This window comes from Oncorhynchus keta, chromosome 14 (assembly GCF_023373465.1).
Source record: "Oncorhynchus keta strain PuntledgeMale-10-30-2019 chromosome 14, Oket_V2, whole genome shotgun sequence".
In the NCBI taxonomy this organism is placed as follows: domain Eukaryota; kingdom Metazoa; phylum Chordata; class Actinopteri; order Salmoniformes; family Salmonidae; genus Oncorhynchus; species Oncorhynchus keta.
In genome coordinates, this window is record NC_068434.1 from 23,662,774 (window position 1) to 23,682,844 (window position 20,071).

The 20,071-nt window shown below is 41.7% G+C and overlaps 1 protein-coding gene across 3 annotated transcripts in view; it reads left to right on the forward strand.

Annotated features, from left to right (window-relative positions):
• ptgs1 (prostaglandin-endoperoxide synthase 1) overlaps positions 1 to 20,071 on the forward strand; it is a 64,327-nt gene that overhangs the window by 28,558 nt on the left and 15,698 nt on the right. For all 3 annotated transcript variants that reach the window (XM_035785231.2, XM_035785228.2, XM_035785229.2), the window contains 6 exons: positions 1,863 to 2,003; positions 4,553 to 4,696; positions 4,799 to 4,980; positions 7,641 to 7,724; positions 12,802 to 13,048; positions 13,225 to 13,511. In XM_035785231.2, coding sequence (XP_035641124.1) covers positions 1,863 to 2,003; positions 4,553 to 4,696; positions 4,799 to 4,980; positions 7,641 to 7,724; positions 12,802 to 13,048; positions 13,225 to 13,511 — 1,085 coding nt within the window. The remainder of the gene's footprint in view (positions 1 to 1,862; positions 2,004 to 4,552; positions 4,697 to 4,798; positions 4,981 to 7,640; positions 7,725 to 12,801; positions 13,049 to 13,224; positions 13,512 to 20,071) is intronic.

A 20,071-nucleotide genomic window follows, 5' to 3' on the forward strand; every position in this document is an offset into this window, starting at 1 on the left:
CCATTTGGCTTCATAGTGAAATCCCTGAACGGGTTCCTTCCTCTCCAGCAACTGAGTTAGGAAGGACGCCTATATCTTTGTAGTGACTGGGTGTATTGATACATCATCCTAAGTGTCATTAATAACTTCACCAGGCTCAAATGGATATTCAATGTCAACGTTTTGTTTTTTACCCATCTACCAACAGGTGTCCTTCTTTGCGAGGCATTTAAAAATCTCTCTGGTCTTTTGAGGTTGAATGTGTTTTGAAATTCACTGCTCGATTGATGGACCTTACAGATAATTGAATGTGTGGGGTAGAAAGATGAGGCAGTCAATCAAAAATCATGTTTAACACTATTGCACACAGAGTGAGTCCATGCAACATATTATGTGACTTGTTAAGAACATGTTTTACTCCTGAGGCTTGTCATAATAAGGGGGTTGAGTATTATTGACTCGAGACGACATTTCAGCTTTTCATTTGTAAATATATATTTTAAAAAACAAAACATAATTCCACTTGGACATTATGGGTAGTTGTGTGTAGGTTAGTGACGCATCTCAATGTAATCTATTATAAATTCAGGCTGTAACGCAACAAAATGTGGAAAAAGTCAAGAGGTGTGAATACTTTCTGAAGGCATTGGAAATCCAGACATATGTAAATATTTTCATACCAGAGGAGCCATGGATCAGTAGTGATTGATGCAGATGGCACTACATGGTTGCATTTCTCACCTCCTCTCTAACCTCCTACTAGGACACACTGTCCTGGGCGGGCCCAGCATATCTAACAGGCATGTTTGTTCTGGGCGCTATACAACTCTCAGGACATTTAAGCTGTGGAAGTTTTTTTCATAGTCCATCTATAGATATTCAATAAAGGACAGACTTTCAGTAACATGTCAACTGCGTGTCTGTGGAGAGGGGACTTTCAAAATGAGGTGAAATGAACCAACATCCCCTTATCACAGCTCAAAGTCAAAATAAACCGGCCAGGTTTGAGTTGAACACCAATAGAAATGAGATTAAAAGGAAAGTAAGCCATTTCCAGTGTTGTCCTGCTCAGGGGTTTTCTGATAATATAGCTTTTCAATGTCAAATACAGAGGACTTTAAATTGGATAAACTCAGTAGTGAGTCTCTTCTATCCCATCAACGGTCTGTATATCCTCTTCCTTGTCATCATTCTGTCTCTGCTAAATGTCTCCTTATGTAGAGTGCTCATCAGTAGTCTAGAATGCTACCATGGTTTATTGCCTCAATCCTGGCTATTATAGTTGGCAGCGGCAGTGTTTCCCTTACTATTATTCAGGCAGGGTGGGCCATCTGCCTTGCTCTGTTTCCCCTTTAGCTTGACCTGATTTAGTCTCAATTGAAAATGTTGGCTTTGGAAACACTGGATGATTATTTAGGGACCCTCATCACCCTACCTGTAAAGTAATCTGAGGGAAACATTGACTAGCAGTCTAGGTGGGCCCCAGAGTGACACTGGACTGCAGGGATCATCAACTCTTTTTTTTTTCTTAAGTAAATGGTTGTGGGGCCGAAACAACATAATTACAAATAATTTGTAGACTGCAAATTGACCACAAGAAGCCCAAACACACATTTGACTAAACATAATTATTTCAAATCTTGCTTTTATTTGTATACAATCACATGTCTCTCAAGTGTGGGAACACTTGGGTACATATTTCCAAAATTGAAATCACTTGGAGTTGATTTCCAGTTGTTTTTAGTCTTATGTCCCCTCATTTATTTTACTGAAAACTTAGGGGGCGGGGGGAATGAAACCTATGAGCCACCAGTTTGGGAACTCTGCTGTACTGTATGCAACACCTGCTTTATCAAAGCTTTGTGCCTTATCTCTGTGTGTAGCTGAGTTCTGGACAAGGGTCTACCTGAAGCTGAAGCCGAGCACTGATGTGGTCCACTACATCCTTACACACTTCCACTGGCTGTGGAGCCTCATCAACAGGACCTTCCTACGGGACTGGCTCATGAGGGTGGTCCTCACAGGTGAGTCGCCATTCAATGCAGCCGTGGTGAGCATTCTGGCACAAAATGGTTGCCATGTGGGTGCTATGTATAAGGGGTGGAATGGCTAACTTAATGCCGTACAATGTGCAGTGCTTTGTAAACAGGGGGAACAAGTTATGATGATGGAAATGCATACATGGATCAATTATGTTGTTAAATGCTTTAACGCTCTCCAGAGCCATATATTCATATATCTTCTCTTATGTTACTGCACTAAGAGGAGTTTCTCTTCCCTACCAATGTACACCGACTACGGCAGATTCATTGGAAAGTTTGCTTACAACTTGTGTTCATTTGCCTCTTGGTTCCTTTTGTTATGTTCCCAGCATGTAAATATTTGCATAAAACATATTGGCCCATGGTTTCATCACCACACTCTGAGCTCTCCCCTCTAACTCGCTACAGCTGCATACAGTTTTAGGTGTATTTACAAGGTTTAACATCTAAGAGAGGGGCATGGTGAGGTATTGTAAGTCATCTCAGAAGCCCGGGCTGTTGCCTTAAGAAAAGAGGAAGAAAGGGGTCACTGAGTTCACTACTCATCTGCAGATTAACACTGCCTTAAAGTCGAAATAGCAGCAGCAGCTGTGATCATTATGGACTTTTTGATTTGAGTTGTCCAATATATATATTTTTATGTATATTTGCATCCTTCAACGCTTTCTACTAACCATACTATCATTCATTTGTACAGCTAGGTTGTTTTTAAGCTGGCATGGTCCAGTGTTTTTATGCTGGCCCACACTATCTCCACCAATTTCCTCCTGTCTGTGTTTGTGTGCGTGCTAACTGGTAGTTGGGTGGAGCAGCGTACCCTGGCCTGACATCCTGACCTTATTTATTCAGTCTCTCTCCCAGGCCTGTGCTCCATGGTCCTCCAGCTGATTTACCACCTCACTCTACACATCACTTCCTTCCATGGAGATTGGAATGGAGACTTCCTCACCTCTGTCTCCCCTCTTTCTAACCCCATGACTGGGAAGAGACACTAGTGTGCTACCAATCTCTGGTGTGTTAGGGTGGTAAGGTGAGAGAGGGTAGTGTTTAGGCCTGGGATGATACCAGTTTCGCAATATATTTTCCATGCCAAAAATTAAAGCCTAAAGCAGACCAAAGTTTTTGGTCCTTTTAAAAAACAGCTATATGTAAAATATTGTGTTCTTTAGCTTTTGGGAAATAAATGTGACTCTGAATGACAACATGTTTGTTTCCAACATTAGGGCTGTTTTCCTAAAGAAGTTAAATCTGCTTTGTGTTTTGTTTCCTTGCTGCCATACTAACGAGTATTGCAATACTGGTATCGTCTAGGTTTGATGTGGTTGTTTTACCTACTTTATTTTAAAGCACTGATTGATTGCAAGTCTCTCTGCATAAGAGCGTTTGCTAAATGACGGGAATGGCGGGACGGCGCATGGGTCACTTCTGTACTTCCACTAAAAGGCTACTTTGTTAAGCCTTAACAATAAAACCCATGGTGTTCATCTCATCAGTATGTACAGTATCAACCTTGTGCCTCCACTAAACCCCAACACATCTGTGTCAACCCTGTTAACAACCATGTCATGTTCGTCTGCTCTAGCAAGCCCCATGTGTCATAAGCATTGCTAAGGTCTAATCTTTCATGGCATGGCGTCTGAGCTAAGTGTTTACTGGACGCCCTGGCTTCCCCTCACCCCCTCTCTCTGTCTGGCAGCTGCATTCCTCACAGGATTATATTCCCCCTCTGGCTGGTAGCTGGATTTCCTCACGGTTTTTCAGTTTTATTACAGGATCTGGTCCGTGTATTTTTCCACAGCCATAGTTGTTTCAAGAAGTATAGCTGATTGTCATGTGCAGAACCTGACTGACTTGTGTGTCTAAGAAATATTGGTTTATTTTGCTTTGCAGATGAACAACACGGTTTGTTTCTTGATATTATGTACTATAATGTTAATTGTTTTCAGTTGCATCATATTGATACTTTCTTCCCTCAAATGTTTGCTTGTGGCTTTGCAAAGTCAAGCAACACGTCTGATGTAACTAATATACAGTGGGGCAAAAAAGTATTTAGTCAGCCACCAATTGTGCAAGTTCTCCCACTTAAAAAGATGAGATGAAATCCAAGGCATGTTATAGTGCAGGGCACTACACAGCTAACAATGTCCCTTTTTAAAGGTGTTTTAGGCTTGAGCCGACCTCCTCACCGTTTACCATGAGTGGAATCTCTGCCATATAAAAGTTGAATGTTTCTCAACTTCAATTGGAAGTTTCTTCAATGTTGAGAATGTGTCTTGACTGAGTTGAAAGTTGCAGTTTTAAAGATGATTATCTTCAGAGTTGTTTGGAAGTCAGGTATTTTCTGACATTACACAATGTTTCCTGTAACGTATGAGAGAAGTGACATCTCTTCATCTAAAATGTGTGATGTACGTACGCATGCATTTCCATCCTGTGGGTTGCATTTCCTCCAACCATTATTGCTTTTTCAGTGAAACTTCAGGCCTTTAATGATCAATGTGTCAAACTATTCTGTGTTCTCTCTGCCAAAGTCAGAGCAAACCTTATTCCCAGTCCTCCTACCTTCAACTCAAAGTATGGATACCTCAGCTGGGAATCCTACTCCAATGTCTCCTATTACACCCGTATCCTACCCCCTGTGCCTGAAGGCTGCCCCACCCCTATGGGTGCCAAAGGTGAGAGGGCATCCAAAGTTCCTATCAGAAAATAATGACTACTTACGAAAATAAATCTTCCCAACGGCAACATGCATAGCTAACATGCATACTTTTCTCCAGGAAAGTCTGTCCTCCCAGACCCAAAGCTGGTGGTGGAGAAGTTTCTGCTGAGGAGGAAGTTCAGGCCGGATCCACAGGGAACCAACCTGATGTTTGCTTTCTTCGCTCAGCACTTCACCCATCAGTTCTTCAAGACTCAAAACAGCATGGGCCTGGGCTTCACCAGGGCGTTGGGGCATGGGGTGAGAATGTTACTACCGCTACTGTATATGTACTCCCTGTACTGTACAGTATTTTATTAAATTATTATATCATTATTGCATTATATTCTATTATATTTAGAGGGGGTAATGTGTTAGCGGGGGCAGACAACTCAAATTCTTGGCGCAAAACAAATCTATTCCAACTAGTGTTTAGCGACGTTAAACTTTTTGTCCCATCTTGATTATAAGTACCCATAAAACATTGTGATACAGTACATAAAAAATATCCCCAAAAATTACATAAAAATATCAGCTAAAACGACAGTTGGGCTATAGCGCAAAATCAAATGCAACTGAATGAATCATGGCAAAAGATAATGTTGTTGAAAGCCTGGCATGTTCACACAATGGCACATCTTTTATTCCTTTCTGGTGGAGAAGCAAAACAGGTTTTGTCTGTGTCTGTTGCGAGCACATGATGGAGCAGTGACTGTCTGAATGGATCTTACCATAATGAGCTGAAGTTTAATACAGTTTAAGGATTATGACCATCCTGTGTCCCTTTACGTGGACACAAAATATACACTGTAAAGCAATATGACCCCCATAATTCAGATAGGCCTATCACTTACATGCCCTTTTAATCAGTCATCAGTTGAAAAGAGGGTGTCTTGTCCTGCTCCTGAAATCTGTTTCTGCATTCATTTCAGTCATCAGCAACAGAGCATTGGGGTAGGTGCATGTCTGAAAATAAATAACCATAAAATGTCTACATATATGTCATGAGTGTTATGACCATATTATAACAGTTTATGACCATATTATAACAGTTTATGACCATATTATAACAGTTTATGACATGTCAGCTGTTATGACATGGTTATGACAGTTATGACACTGGGTATCAAGTAAAGTGTTACCAAAATAATATAGATTTAGGCTATAGCCTAATGCCCGTGCATCTGACACAGAGGGAGAGAAACAATATTTCCTGACAGGACATTTTGCACTGCTTTGGTGGAATTCTCCTCTCTGTCTGGCCTGAATTCCTGTCTTGCATTCTGTAAGCTACATAACAGACAGTGAGCGCCCTAAAGTGTTGGGATGGTGACAAATGTGTTTTGTTTTGGCTCTGTACTCCAGCAATTTGGATTTGAAATGATACATTTACATTTAAGTCATTTAGCAGACGCTCTTATCCAGAGCGACTTACAAATTGGTGCATTCACCTTATGACATCCAGTGGAACAGCCACTTTACAATAGTGCATCTAAATCTTTTAAGGGGGGTGAGAAGGATTACTTTATCCTATCCTAGGTATTCCTTAAAGAGGTGGGGTTTCAGGTCTCTTCGGAAGGTGGTGATTGACTCCGCTGTCCTGGCGTCGGGAGGGAGCTTGTTCCACCATTGGGGGGCCAGAGCAGCGAACAGTTTTGACTGGGCTGAGCGGGAACTGTACTTCCTCAGTGGTAGGGAGGCGAGCAGGCCAGAGGTGGATGAACGAAGTGCCCTTGTTTGGGTGTAGGGCCTGATCAGAGCCTGGAGGCTATGGGGTTAAATTGCAGACTGTCAGCTTTAATTTGAGGGTATTTCCATCCATAATGGATGAACTGTTTTGAAATGACAGCACTTTATGTACATAGTTGTTGTAGGAATTAAATTGCTCTGTTTTAACACCCAATTAAAATTAAACACTCATAATAACAATCATAGATATCATAAGGATATGTATGACCCTTATTAGTATAAAAATGGACAGAGCCCAGTCTTAAAGTCAAACAGCAGCCTTTATTCACGAGAGTACTGCTCCTTACACATTTTACCACAGGTTATAAACTTAAAATGACATCATCAGTTTTAGTACCAGCCCGTGTCATCTCCGCTCCAGTACAATGGCTGTATGGTTCTCACATGTCTCTCCCTATTAAGATAATATATAACCGAGCCAAGGTCATGTTTGTGTAGATAAGCCTTCTAGCCAGACTGGCTATGAGTTCATTCATTTCTACCATGGTACAGACAGTCATTGTTCTAATTCTTGATTATATTTACACACATTATATTACATATACAGTAACATAATAGTATTCTGATTAGTCAGTCCTGATTGAAATGTATACATAATTAGTAATCATTGATAAAAATTCCCTTAACAATAGTCCATTTTGGAGGAATGAAAGTATTGGGATAAATTAATTTATATGTTTAGAAACGTATTATATTCTTATCTACAATAAAAGCGACAAAAAATGACAATACATTATTTGTAATTTCTTTTGGGCACAAAGTAATCTGAAACAACCAAAACAAACAGCAAATGCATCCAAAAGGTTTGTAGTGACAAGCTTGATGTAATCATTTGCATGCTAGGATTTTGGGACCAAATACTAAACGAAGCCAAAACAACAAAAGATGTCACTTTCCCAATACTTTTGGAGCTCACTGTATTGATTGAAATAGGCTATAGGAATAGGCATGTTACTCAATTTCACTTGTGCGCTGCGAGACTTTTACTGCACAGCACCAGTCAAGTTCAAAAAGCCTAAACCATCTGCCTCATCACGATGTCATCACCATCAACAAAGAAACCCTGCACACTCTACGAGAGACATGAGAACCATATTCATCTCTATCTCTTGCCATGCGTCATGTCCCACAATCTCTTTTTAATCTCATATTTTATAATCATCTCTAAACAGGTGGATGCCGGCCATGTCTACGGCGATAATCTGGTGCGTCAACTGAACCTCCGGCTTCTTAAAGACGGAAAGATGAAATACCAGGTATGTGGAATATTGCATAACTCCACTCCAGCTGTGGACGAGTCTCCACTGGAATGTTACTGTAAACATGGTACCACTCTGTGGTAACTCTGAGGAACTTGTGATTAAAGTAAATACTATTGGTTCCGAGCCCCATAAATGATATTATTGCATCACGAGCATGAAAGAATACACATCTTCTAAGAGGGAATACATCTTGACTCATGTCGGGATAAAGAAGTACACCCATTGGCTTTATCTGTTGAAATTAACTTCTACAGAAAGGAGTTTTGGGATTGGTATCCGTTTTTGGGAAATGGGTGTTGGTTCAGAGTCGGGGAGAGCTGATGTTGTAACAACCCCATTGATCAATGTCTCTTTCAGCAGTGGCTTGTGTTAACTATAAATGACACCACGACAAGGTTCCAGTTTAACAATGTTTACCGTATTTCCACAGTACTTAGTTGCGATCACACTCAGGCCAGGTCCAACTGCAAGAGAGATTTCTGCACAGGCGCATTAATAACAGAGTGATAGCACTAATAACAGAAGTATAGGGATACTTATAACATGACTAACAATTTCCCACTTTTCTTTAAAGACAAATGGAGAACATCAACAAAATAATTAAATATCCAAGTATTATTCAAGTCCCCCATTACAAATGGGTTGTCTGACAATGTGTTTTTTTATTAATCAAGCTGCTACTTTCCATTACTGAGTGCCTTTAGGAACACAAGACATGATGCTCCCTTTTTAGTTAGACAGTCAGCAAGCTGTTCCTCCGCTGGATTCTCTGTGCTTGAATACACTCCTTGATGCTGCTAATCTCAAGATGAAGTATTTTTCTCTGTGACAGACTTGGTTTATTTGACAGCATCAACTAGGAAGTAGTTGTCAGTGACACAAACTACAGGTACAATGGGTGGTTTTGACTCACCAGTGGTGAGCTCTGAGAACAGACTTGCCAGAAAGAGCAAGGGTTTCTCCAGCAAGTGTTCTCCGTACAACCCTCCTTGTCCTTTTTGACTGCCATCAGATAGATGAGAATCTTCCTTCCTCACCCATTAACATGATTATATTTCCACATTGTGTGCCTCCGTCTGTAAGGTTTCCTAGGGAAGCATCACTGACAACAACTGGTTTCTGAGAGTCATCTTTTCCCACATGCTGAAACTTTAGTCACTGAGTTCAGTTTACAAATGACTTTGTTTGCCTCATGAATGGTTTGTACAGTGGCATGTTTTGTGTTGCATGCCAAGTTGCAGCCATCAAACATTACATCAGGTCTACTGTCTAGTAACCCATAGCATTTGACCCATCTTTGACCTCAATCAGCTTCAATTCCACAGAGGGGAATTCTTTTTGTAAGGCTCTTTTTTAAAATTCATGTGGATGGGTTGAAGATTGATATAGCTTTCTTGTTGCATCAGTATTGTTGCGTCAACTGTAATAAATTCCATTGCCAACATAACTAAAACTATCATGCTCCACACGGCCGACATGGAAAACGGCTTTGAGGTGTGGTATCACAGTTGTAGCAAAGGTCTGTGAGCCACACTAGATGAAGTCATCAGCATGACAGGCAGGTACTCCAGTCACATTGCAGTCTTGATCAAGACCATAGAAGACTGCAGGACCCACTTGTGACATTTTGCAAACTGTACTCAGCATTGCCTTGACTTGAAAAAAATGTTTTTACCCCTTTTTCTCCCCAATTTCGTGGTTTCCAATTGGTAGTTACACTCTTGTCTCATCGCTGCAACTCCCGTACGGACTCGGGAGAGGCGATGGTCGAGAGCCATGCGTTCCCCCGAAACCCAACCAAGCCGCACTGCTTCTTGATACAATGCCCATTTAACCCGGAAGCCAGCCGCATCAATGTGTTGGAGGAAACACCATACACCTGGCGACCGTGTCAGCGTGCACTGCGCCCGGTCCTCCATTGGAGTTGCTGGTGCATGATGGGACAAGGACATCCCTGCCGGCCAAACCCTCCCCTAACCCGGACGACACTGGGCCAATTGTGCACCACCCCATGGGTCTCCCGGTCGCGGCCGGCTGTGACTCTCTGCCTTAGACCGCTGCGCCACTCGGGAGGCCTGTTGCCTTGACTTTGTTGTACCAGTAGAGCGATGCATCTGCCAGGCCATACATACACTTTTTTAGTTACCATAGTGTTCCGTCGCCCTTAGCTTCAGGTCAGACGTGAATGTCCCTTGACAGCTCTGTTCCCTGTAGAAATGCACGTTTGATTGTCTCTCCAGAAGTCCGTTGCTCCATGCACTGTATGCAGCAGTTGTCTTCCATGTTGGATTTCTCAGCCAATTCTCCTTTCATTATTATTGAATTCTCCTCCATTGTCATTGTACAATTTCTGGGGCGGGCCATGCATACTTAACCAGGAATTAATGAAGTGCTTGACGATTTCACTGGGTTTCTATGTAATCACAATGCTTCCAGCACTGAAGCGTGTGAAGTGGTCCATTTATGTGACGGCACCACAGACTTGGTCCTAGCTCGTGTAGATCTACAGCCAGTGTTTAATTTGACTTGGAAGCCAGGGGCAAACCAACAGTTGGTCTGGGTTTGCTTTGTCTGGCATGTATAGGCTGTCATTGTAAGTAAGACTTTGTTCTTAACTGACTTGCCTAGTTAAAGGTTCCATTTAAAAAAAAATCAAATGTCTCACAACTGCTCTTTATCTGCCGTAGAATGGAAATGCACTCATCATTATTCCCAGAACTGCTGAGTAGTTTCTGTTGTCTGTCAACTGTAGCATGTTAATTGGGGAGAACGTGCTCGTAGTAATGGCTGGAATGGAATTATTGGAATGATATCAAATACATCAAACACATGGTTTCCATGTGTTTGATGCCATTCCATTTTCTCTGTTCCAGCCATTATGAGCCTCCATTGGTCCAAACTGTTTGAAGTTTTAATAATACTTTGTTTTTTTCTCTGTGGTCATGTTTTCTGTGACTGTCAGAATCTCCATGTGCTCTGTGTCTGTCAATCTCGTTTTCACATGGACTTTGTGATGTCTTTGTCTAGAATTTGAGCACAATAGTGGCCTGAGGTAGTAAGTGCAAGGGTCACTGGTTGTTTAAACATCACAGACTTGTCATTTGTAATGTCTAGTACAGCCCCTGTCTTCTTGAGGGATGCTTTGCTTAATAATAAAAGGATATCTGCAGGGAACACCTGTTTTAATATGACCATTTTTTCTGGTAGCTTGACTCTCTTGGTAGAATGGACGATTCTCCCTTCTCCAAATTTGAAAGCTCTGTTTGACACACCAATCATATTTTGTACTTCTTTCATATTTAGTTCACTGACATGGCTATCAAGCCATTTTGTACCACACTTCATGTACACATAGTATAAATCCCTGCAGATCCTAAGGATTCAACTATAAAGATCTCAGTATTAGAAGCAGATTAGTTTGAAAACAGTGTAATTGTAACGTTCGTCGTTGGGAGAAAGAGAGGAGGACCAATGCGCAGCGTGGTAAGTGTTCATAGATTTTAATGGCGTACTAGAACACTGAACAAAACAATAAATAACAAACAAACAGTCCCGTAAGGTCAAAGACAAAAACACTAAACAGGAAATATACCCCCCACTACTCAAAAGTGAAACCAGGCTACCTAAGTATGGTTCTCAATCAGGGACAACGATTGACAGCTGCCTCTAATTGAGAATCATACCAGGCCAAACACAGAAATCCCAAATCATAGAAAAAAGAACATAGACAACCCACCCAACTCATGCCCTGATCATACTAAAACAAAGACATAACAAAAGAACTAAGGTCAGAACGTGACAATAATGTTACACTGCTCTATCTCTCTGTATACATTTTCCTCTTATTTTAACTTGTCAGTTTTTGAGGACAGTCTTTAACCCAATGCTAAGTGCTTTGACAAATAACACATTTTGATCTCCTTCCATACCTGCTCAGTGGATTTGTGCTAGGCAATTGTGCCCTCGTCTAGTTGTCTTGATAACATGACTTATTGGCGCTTTTTCTCTGCTGTTCAGTGTAATATGCTGCGTCACTCACTTGCATTCCATCTATTATTGGCGTGACAGCCGTCTTTTCACCCAAAATCCTTTTTAGTGCCAACTTTATAGAATCAAAAGTCAGCACCGTACAAGCAGTCAAAGCCAACTTTCTCTCTACTATCCAGACGGGCAGTATCTACTATCCAGACGGGCAGTATCTACTATCCAGACGGGCAGTATCTACTATCCAGACGGGCAGTATCTACTATCCAGACGGGCAGTATCTACTATCCAGACGGGCAGTATCTACTATCCAGACGGGCAGTATCTACTATCCAGACGGGCAGTATCTACTATCCAGACGGGCAGTATCTACTATCCAGACGGGCAGTATCTACTATCCAGACGGGCAGTATCTACTATCCAAGACTGACTTTGGGGAATCCCTGCTCTATTTCCACAGTACATAGTTGTCATCACACTCAGGCCAGGTCTAACTGCAAGAGACTTCTGCACAGGTGCACTAATAACAGAGTGATAGCACCGCAATAACAGAAGTATAGGGGTACTTAAAAAATGTACTTCACACTATGCATATGATACTCAGGATGAGATGGCTGTACAACTGTTGGTTATTTAGGGGGGTTGTTGAGGTAAACAGTATTTACTGTAACAGTAGTGTTTAAAAATGTTGTGGTCATGGGCACGGCCCATTCCTCCACTGGTAATGATTGGGCTCTGGCAAGACATATTCATTGATTAGTTTGGCAGGTTGCTGGTGAAATTGAATCCCAGGATGAAGACGTTGGTGAACAACTGACAGCTTTTAAGTTACAGTATGTATAAAGGAAGGATACATTAATAAAGTTTACAATCGCAGAGGTCCATTCCTGTCAGTGACATATTTCAAATGTCTTTTCCACAAAACCCCAAAGGGGACACTAATGATATAGTTTTTTATCATCCAAAGAAATTAGTAAAGCATGCTCATTGAATCATTAAAGCTCAGTATTGTGCTATTGAGTCAGTAAAGCTCTTAAGGGGTCCATAGTATTACTTTCCCTTTTTCACTGTCTATCTTCTCTTCCAGGTAATTAAAGGTGAGGTGTACCCTCCAACGATAGCCGAGGCGCCAGTGAATATGAGCTACCCTCGAGGGGTTCCCGAGGGGCAGCGCATGGCCATTGGGCAGGAGGTGTTTGGGCTGCTGCCAGGCCTCACCATGTACGCCACCCTGTGGCTGAGAGAACACAACCGCGTCTGTGACATCCTGAAGGCCGAGCACCCCACCTGGGGGGATGAGCAGCTCTTCCAGACCACCAGGCTCATCGTCATAGGTAAGTACACACTGGACTAAACAGAGATCTCTCTTGTCCATGTTGCCAGACACTGTGCTTTAGGCAGGAATATTAATATTAAGGTAACCTTTCCATGTTCTGGGTTGAGTGAATAGTTACGGGGAAAATAATCCACACACTGCTATAGTAGATACATTTTTTTGTTCATATTCCAGGTGAGACTATCCGGATAGTGATCGAGGACTACGTGCAGCACCTGAGCGGCTACCTGTTGGATCTAAAGTTCGATCCGGTCCTGCTCTTCAAGTCCACGTTCCAGTACAGGAACCGCATCGCTGTGGAGTTCAACCAACTGTACCACTGGCACCCCCTTATGCCAGACAGCTTCCACATAGACGGAGACGTGGTGCCCTACTCCCAGTTCATCTTCAACACCTCCATCGTCACACACTACGGGGTGGAGAAACTGGTGGACGCTTTCTCACGCCAGTGTGCTGGACAGGTATGGGCTGTGTGGTGACCATGGGATGTCATATGCAGTGTTAAATTGATGAACCCTAGTCTCAATATCATTGTCATGCCATAGGGGAGAGTGGGTATATGTTATTCAGCATCACTAAACCAAGGGAAATATAGCATTTCTAACAGAGATATCTACATATATTTCAGGATGCTGGAATTCATGTAAACATAAGTTTGAGAAAATAGCATGTCCAAAAGAAGTGGTGTCTTGGCACAACTTACCCAGGGTATGGATTACATTGAGCATACACTGGTTAGTTGAGGTAATATGTAGATAGTTATTATAGTGACTATGTATAGATAATAAGAGAGTAGCAGCTGTGTAAAAGAGGGGGGCGGGGGCGCAATGCAAATAGTCTGGGTAGCCATTTGATTAGGTGTTCAGGAATCTTATGGCTTGGTGATAAAAGCTGTTTAGAAGCCTCTTGGACCTAGACTTGGCATTCCGGTAACGCTTGCCGTGCGGCAGCAGGGAGAATGGTCTATGACTAGGGTGGCTGGAGTCTTTGACAATGTTTAGGGCCTTCCTCTGACACCGCATGGTATAGAGGTCCTGGATGGCAGGAGGCTTGGCCCCAGTGATGTACTGGGCAGTACGCACTACCGTCTGTAGTGCCTTGCAATCTGAGGCTGAACAGTTGCCATACCAGGCAGTGATGCAACCAGTGAGGATGCTCTCGATGGTGCAGCTGTAGAACCTTTTGAGAATCTGAGGATCCATGTCAAATCTTTTCAGTCTCTTGAGAGGGAAAAGGTTTTGTCGTGCCCCCTTCATGACTGTCTTGGTGTGCTTGGACCATGATAGTTTGTTGATGTGGACACCAAGGAACTTGAAGCTCTCAACCTGCTCCACTGCAGCCCCATCAATGAGAATGGGGGTGTGCTCAGTCCTCCTTTTCCTGTAGTCCACAATCATCTCCTTTGTCTTAATCATGTTGAGGGAGAGGTTGATGTCCTGGCACCACACAGTCAGGTCTCTGACCTCCTTATAGGCTGTCTTTTCGTAGTCGGTGATCAGGCCTACCACTGTTGTCATTGGCAAACTAAAATTATGGTGTTGGAGTCGTGCCTGGCCATGCAGTCATGAGGGAACAGGAAGTACAAGGGAGACTGAGCACGCACCTCTGAGGGGCCCCTGTGTTGAGGATCAGAGTGCTGGATATGTTGTTACCTTACCAGGAAGTCCAGGATCCAGTTGCAGAGGGAGGTGTTTAGTCCCAGGGTCCTTACCTTATTGATGAGCTTTGAGCGCACTATGGTGTTGAACGCTGAGCTGTAGTCAATGAATGGCATTCACAAATTGTTTGTGAGAATGCTATTCATTAATAGGTGCCAGGCACACCGGTTTGAGCGTGTCAACGTTTGCAACACTGCTGGGTTTTTCACACTCCACAGTTTCCTGTGTATCAAGAATGGTATACCACCCAAAGGACATCCAAACTTCACACAACAGTGGGAAGCATTGGCGCTAACATGGGCCAGCATCCCCGTGGAACGTTTTTGACACTTTGTATAATCCATGCCCTGACAAATTGAGGTGGTTTTGAGTGCAAAGAGAGTGCACCTTAATATTAAGGTGTTTGTACAAAACATTACAATCAGTAAGGTTGCAGGTAGCCTAGCGGTTAGAGCGTTGGGCCAGTAACCGAAAGGTTGTTGGTCCAAATGCCCCAGCCGACAAGGTGAAAAATCTGTATGCCCTTGAGCAAGGCATGTAACCTTAATTTGCTCCAGGGGCACTGTACTACTAGGGCTGACTGTAAAACAATTAGGGTTGACCCCAATTAGTCGTTTTTGTAGAGAAGTAGCAAATAAACATGTATTTTTATGGCACACGAGACACCTGTCTGATTCGCGCCCATCTCGGTGAACTAATCCATCGCGGAGGCCAAGACTGTGGCTAAGATGCACAATGCATGTCTCTCTCCAGAATGTGCTCTCTCCCTCCAATTTGTGCACATTCATTGTTTCATAACTCCATTGTGTGAGTTGTCTGTGTTTGATTGTTATACTGTATGTAATGGGTAATTGATACACACTATAACCAATTGTACATTTACTGTTAATTCCTATAATTTCTATTCTAAAATGTTTGTTTGGTTACAGTAATTTCTGTTAAATCATTAATGTACTGTTCTCATTGTCAGAGGGGACACGTTGTTTGCAGACCACACAACCTGTTTACACTTGTGAGAAACAAGTTTTGGTTAATTTCATTTCATTCATTAGTTTTGTCAATTTAGTTATCTTTTGTGTGGAGCGCTCCTGTCAATGTTGAGTAAGGACATGCACCTTATTATGTATAGGAGTAGGCCTTTAGGCTACCTGGCCTGCGCCCAAATGTAGCCATACAGTAGTTAATTTTCTGAAATCACATAGGGTGTGTCTATTTGGAAAAAATGCATTTTAAAATGTCTACCAATCAATTGGTGGAAAGAACAGATGACTTTGGGTCAACCAATATATTTTTTTGTCGGGGACAGCCCTAAAAACAACACATTTTCACTACACCTAACCGGTGTATGTGACAACTATTTCATTTTTTTTTTATGTATACCTACATTCAGATATAGATCTCTCTGTTCAATATCACTTAGCCTTCCATTTCCTGACCAGTTTTCTGGGACAGGGATGTCGTTTCTATGTACCAATTTCTAGGCAAGTTCACTGCAATTGAGGCTACTAAGCTCATGAAACTGGTCTGCAAGATTCTTGATATGTTTAGCAAGTTCAGACTCCATGTCATCAGATAAGACCTTTTGTGCCTCTACTACTCTATCATAGCTTCTCTTACGCACAGGTACATGCTTGTTTTCCTTTTTTTGTCAATCTACTTCAGTGTCATTCAGTTATTTTTATCATCCATTGCTGCTGCTTGTACTTCTTCCCTTCTGTCACTTCCTTGGCTGCTCTTTCAATAACCTTAAGGGGGGCTTGTTGCATGATATCTGCTCTGTAACAAAAATGCGTTCATATGCATGACACAATGCAAAAATACTATTCGTATTATGCATCAACCTGACACAAATGTCATCATAATTTGTATGGCGTATGGTGGCCATTGGCTCAACTTACCCCTAGGCAAACATTTTGACTATATTAGCCCATACAGCTACAAGGATGCAGTTTCATGCTATGTTTAGGACCTCATCTTGTAGCTTAGAGACCCCAACTGATGTATAAATCAATCTAATTCAGTTTAGATACAAGCATCATGAAATCTCTTAACACAATAAATGAATTTGACTTGCTAACCACATTTTCCATGTTGGATTTTCCTTGACATATTCCATGAAATGATGACCTCTTCCTAAATATTTGGTCACATTTATTAATTTTGTTTCCAAACAAAACAAAGGGTTGCTCAACTAACTCGTTGGATCAACTTACCTGGCACTCTCCCCTACATAGAAAGTTGTCTACAGTGCATACAGATCTGGGCTATAATGATCTGTCTGATAGGATTGTGTGTCAAGGTTAGGGTCAATTCAAATTGAAGTCAGTCTATTCAGGGAGTAAACAATAATTCTGAAAAATGTAATCTATTTTCTATTTCTACCAAAGTGACTTCAACTGAATTGATGTGTGTGTTGTTGTAGTTCTTCTTTTGAGTTGTAGTTCTTCTTTTGAGCCAGGCAAATTCTATGTACGAGAGATGGAGAGTTTTATTAATTTATTGGAAATGAAATAATGAAATCTCATTTAAGTATTCACACCCCTGAGTGTGAATACGATTAACAGCTATGAGTCTTTCTGAGTAAGTCTCTAAATTGGCAGATGGCAGTTTAAAGTGACTCAAATCCTATTTATTTGCATATCTGATTCGAATCTGTTCTTTTTTCCTGCAGTCTGAACAGCCAAAAAGCACATGGAATCTGATATTTCAAGCCACATTTCAAACCAGCTGAATACAATACTTTGTATTCAGGATATAAGGTTAATTTCTTTGCCACAGTTTTTGCAGTTTTACCTTTACCTTCGTGCCTTTATTGCAAACAGGATGCATGTTTTGGAATATTTTTTTCCAGTACAGGTTTCCTTTTCACTCTGTCGTTTAAGTTAGTATTGTAGATGAACTACAATGTTGTTGATCTATCCTCAGTTTTCTCCTATCACAGCATTTAAACTATGTAATTGTTTTAAAGTGAACATTGGCCTCATGGTGAAAATCCCTGAGTGGTTTCCTTCCTCTCTGGCAACTCAGTTAGGAAAGGCGCCTGTATCTTTGTAGTGACTGGATGCCTTAAAACACCATCCAAAGTGTAATAACTTCACCATGCTCAAAACGATATTCAACACTATTAAGCACTATTATTGCACACAGTCAGTGCTACTTTTTTAGGTCACTTGTTAAGCACATTTTTACTCCTGCACTTGTTTAAGCTTGCCATTATGCCTCTGCTGATCCCATAGATAGTGTATGCAGTAATTAATGTGCCTATGAACCAGAGTTTCACTAAGGTGGTGTGCCCTAGTAGGAAGTCCATTGTGAGCAGCTCACCCCGCACAAACATAAATAGCATAAGCATGTCTACTTCTGCTATGCTTTCCAATAAAGCAATGAAAACAATCAAACATCCCAGAAAAGTGAGAAAAAAAATTACGTGGGCTAACATATGTAGCCGAAGAAACAAGGTTCATGAAGTCATTAACTAGTAACAGATGACATTCATATCTCTGAAACGCACTTAGATAATACCTTTGATACAGTAGTAGCAATACATGGTTATAAGATCTACAGAAAATACAGAAATGTCAATACGGGCAGTGTTGCAGTCTATATTAAGAACCACAGTCCTGTAAAGCTTAGAGAGGATCTCATGTTAAATAATGTTGAAGTAATATGGCTACAGGTGCATCTGCCTCACCTAAAGCCCATTCTTGTGGGAAGCTGCCATAGTGACTGTTAGCACTTTCTGGTCTATCTGGATAATATGTGTGAAATACTTGACAATGTATGTGATATCAACAGAGAAGTATATTTTCTGGGTGATTTTCAATATTGACTTGCTTTCATCAAGCTGCCCACTCAAGAAAAAGCTTCAAACTGTAACCAGTGCCTGAAATCTGGTTTGGGTTATCAGTCAACCTAACAGGGTAGTTACAAACAGCACAGGAATTAAATAATCAACATGTGTTGATCACATCTTTACTAATGCTGTAGTGATTACAATATAGTAACCATATCTAGGAAAAACAATGTGCTGAAGGCTAGGCCTAATATAGTGTGAGGTTATACAATACGTTTTGTAATGATTCCTATGTTGATGATGTAAATAATATTTGCTGGTCTATGGTGTGTAATGAGGAGCAACCAGACGCTGCTGGTCTATGGTGTGTAATGAGGAGCAACCAGACGCTGCTGGTCTATGGTGTGTAATGCTGCTGGTCTATGGTGTGTAATGAGGAGCAACCAGACGCTGCTGGTCTATGGTGTGTAATGAGGAGCAACCAGACGCTGCTGGTCTATGGTGTGTAATGAGGAGCAACCAGACGCTGCTGGTCTATGGTGTGTAATGAGGAGCAACCAGACGCTGCTGGTCTATGGTGTGTAATGAGGAGCAACCAGACGCTGCTGGTCTATGGTGTGTAATGAGGAGCAACCGGATGCTGCACTTGACACATTTATGAAATTGTCTGTCCATAATAGACTTCTCAGACTGCTCTGCCTTAACAGCACTATCGACAAGGCAGGTCCTACAGGCCCTTGTTTTGTCGCACCTGAACTACTATTCAGTCGTGTGGTCAGGTGCCACAAATAGGGACTTGAATTACAATTGGCTTAGAACAGGGCAGCACGGCTGGCCCTCGGATGTACACCGATAGCTAAGATTAATAATATGCATGTCAATTTCTCCTGGCTCAAAATGGAGGAGAGATTGACTTCATCACTACTTGTTTTGTGAAAGGTATTGACATGTTGAATGCACCCAGCTGTCTGTTTGAACTACTGGCACACAGCTCAGACACCCATGCATACCCCAGAAGACATGCCAACAGAGGTCTCTTCAGTCTTCAAATCCAGAACAGACTATGGGAGGCGCATAGTACTACATAGAGCCATGACTGCATGAAGCTCTATTCCGCATCAAGTAACTCATGCAAGCAGTAAAATTAGATTTTAAAAAACAAAAATAAACCTTATGGAACAGCGGGGACTGTGAAGAGAGACACACATGCATACACACACACACACACACACACGATAGCATACACACACGTACACATGGATTGTGTGTTGTAGATTAGTGGCCTGAGGGCACACACTTAATGTGTTGTGAAATCTGTTGTGAATGTATTGTAATGTTTTTTAAGCAAGTTGAGGTTACAACTGCCTTAATTTAGCAGGATCCAGCAGCAGCTAATGGGGATTCATAATAAATACAATTAACTAAGGGTTGAATACTTATTGACTCAAGACATTTTAGCTTTTCAATTTTTTTAAATAAATAAAATATACATAATTCCACTTTGACATGGGGTGTTGTGTGTAGGTCAGTGACACACAATCGGAATGTAATCCGTGTACTGTGAAGTCCT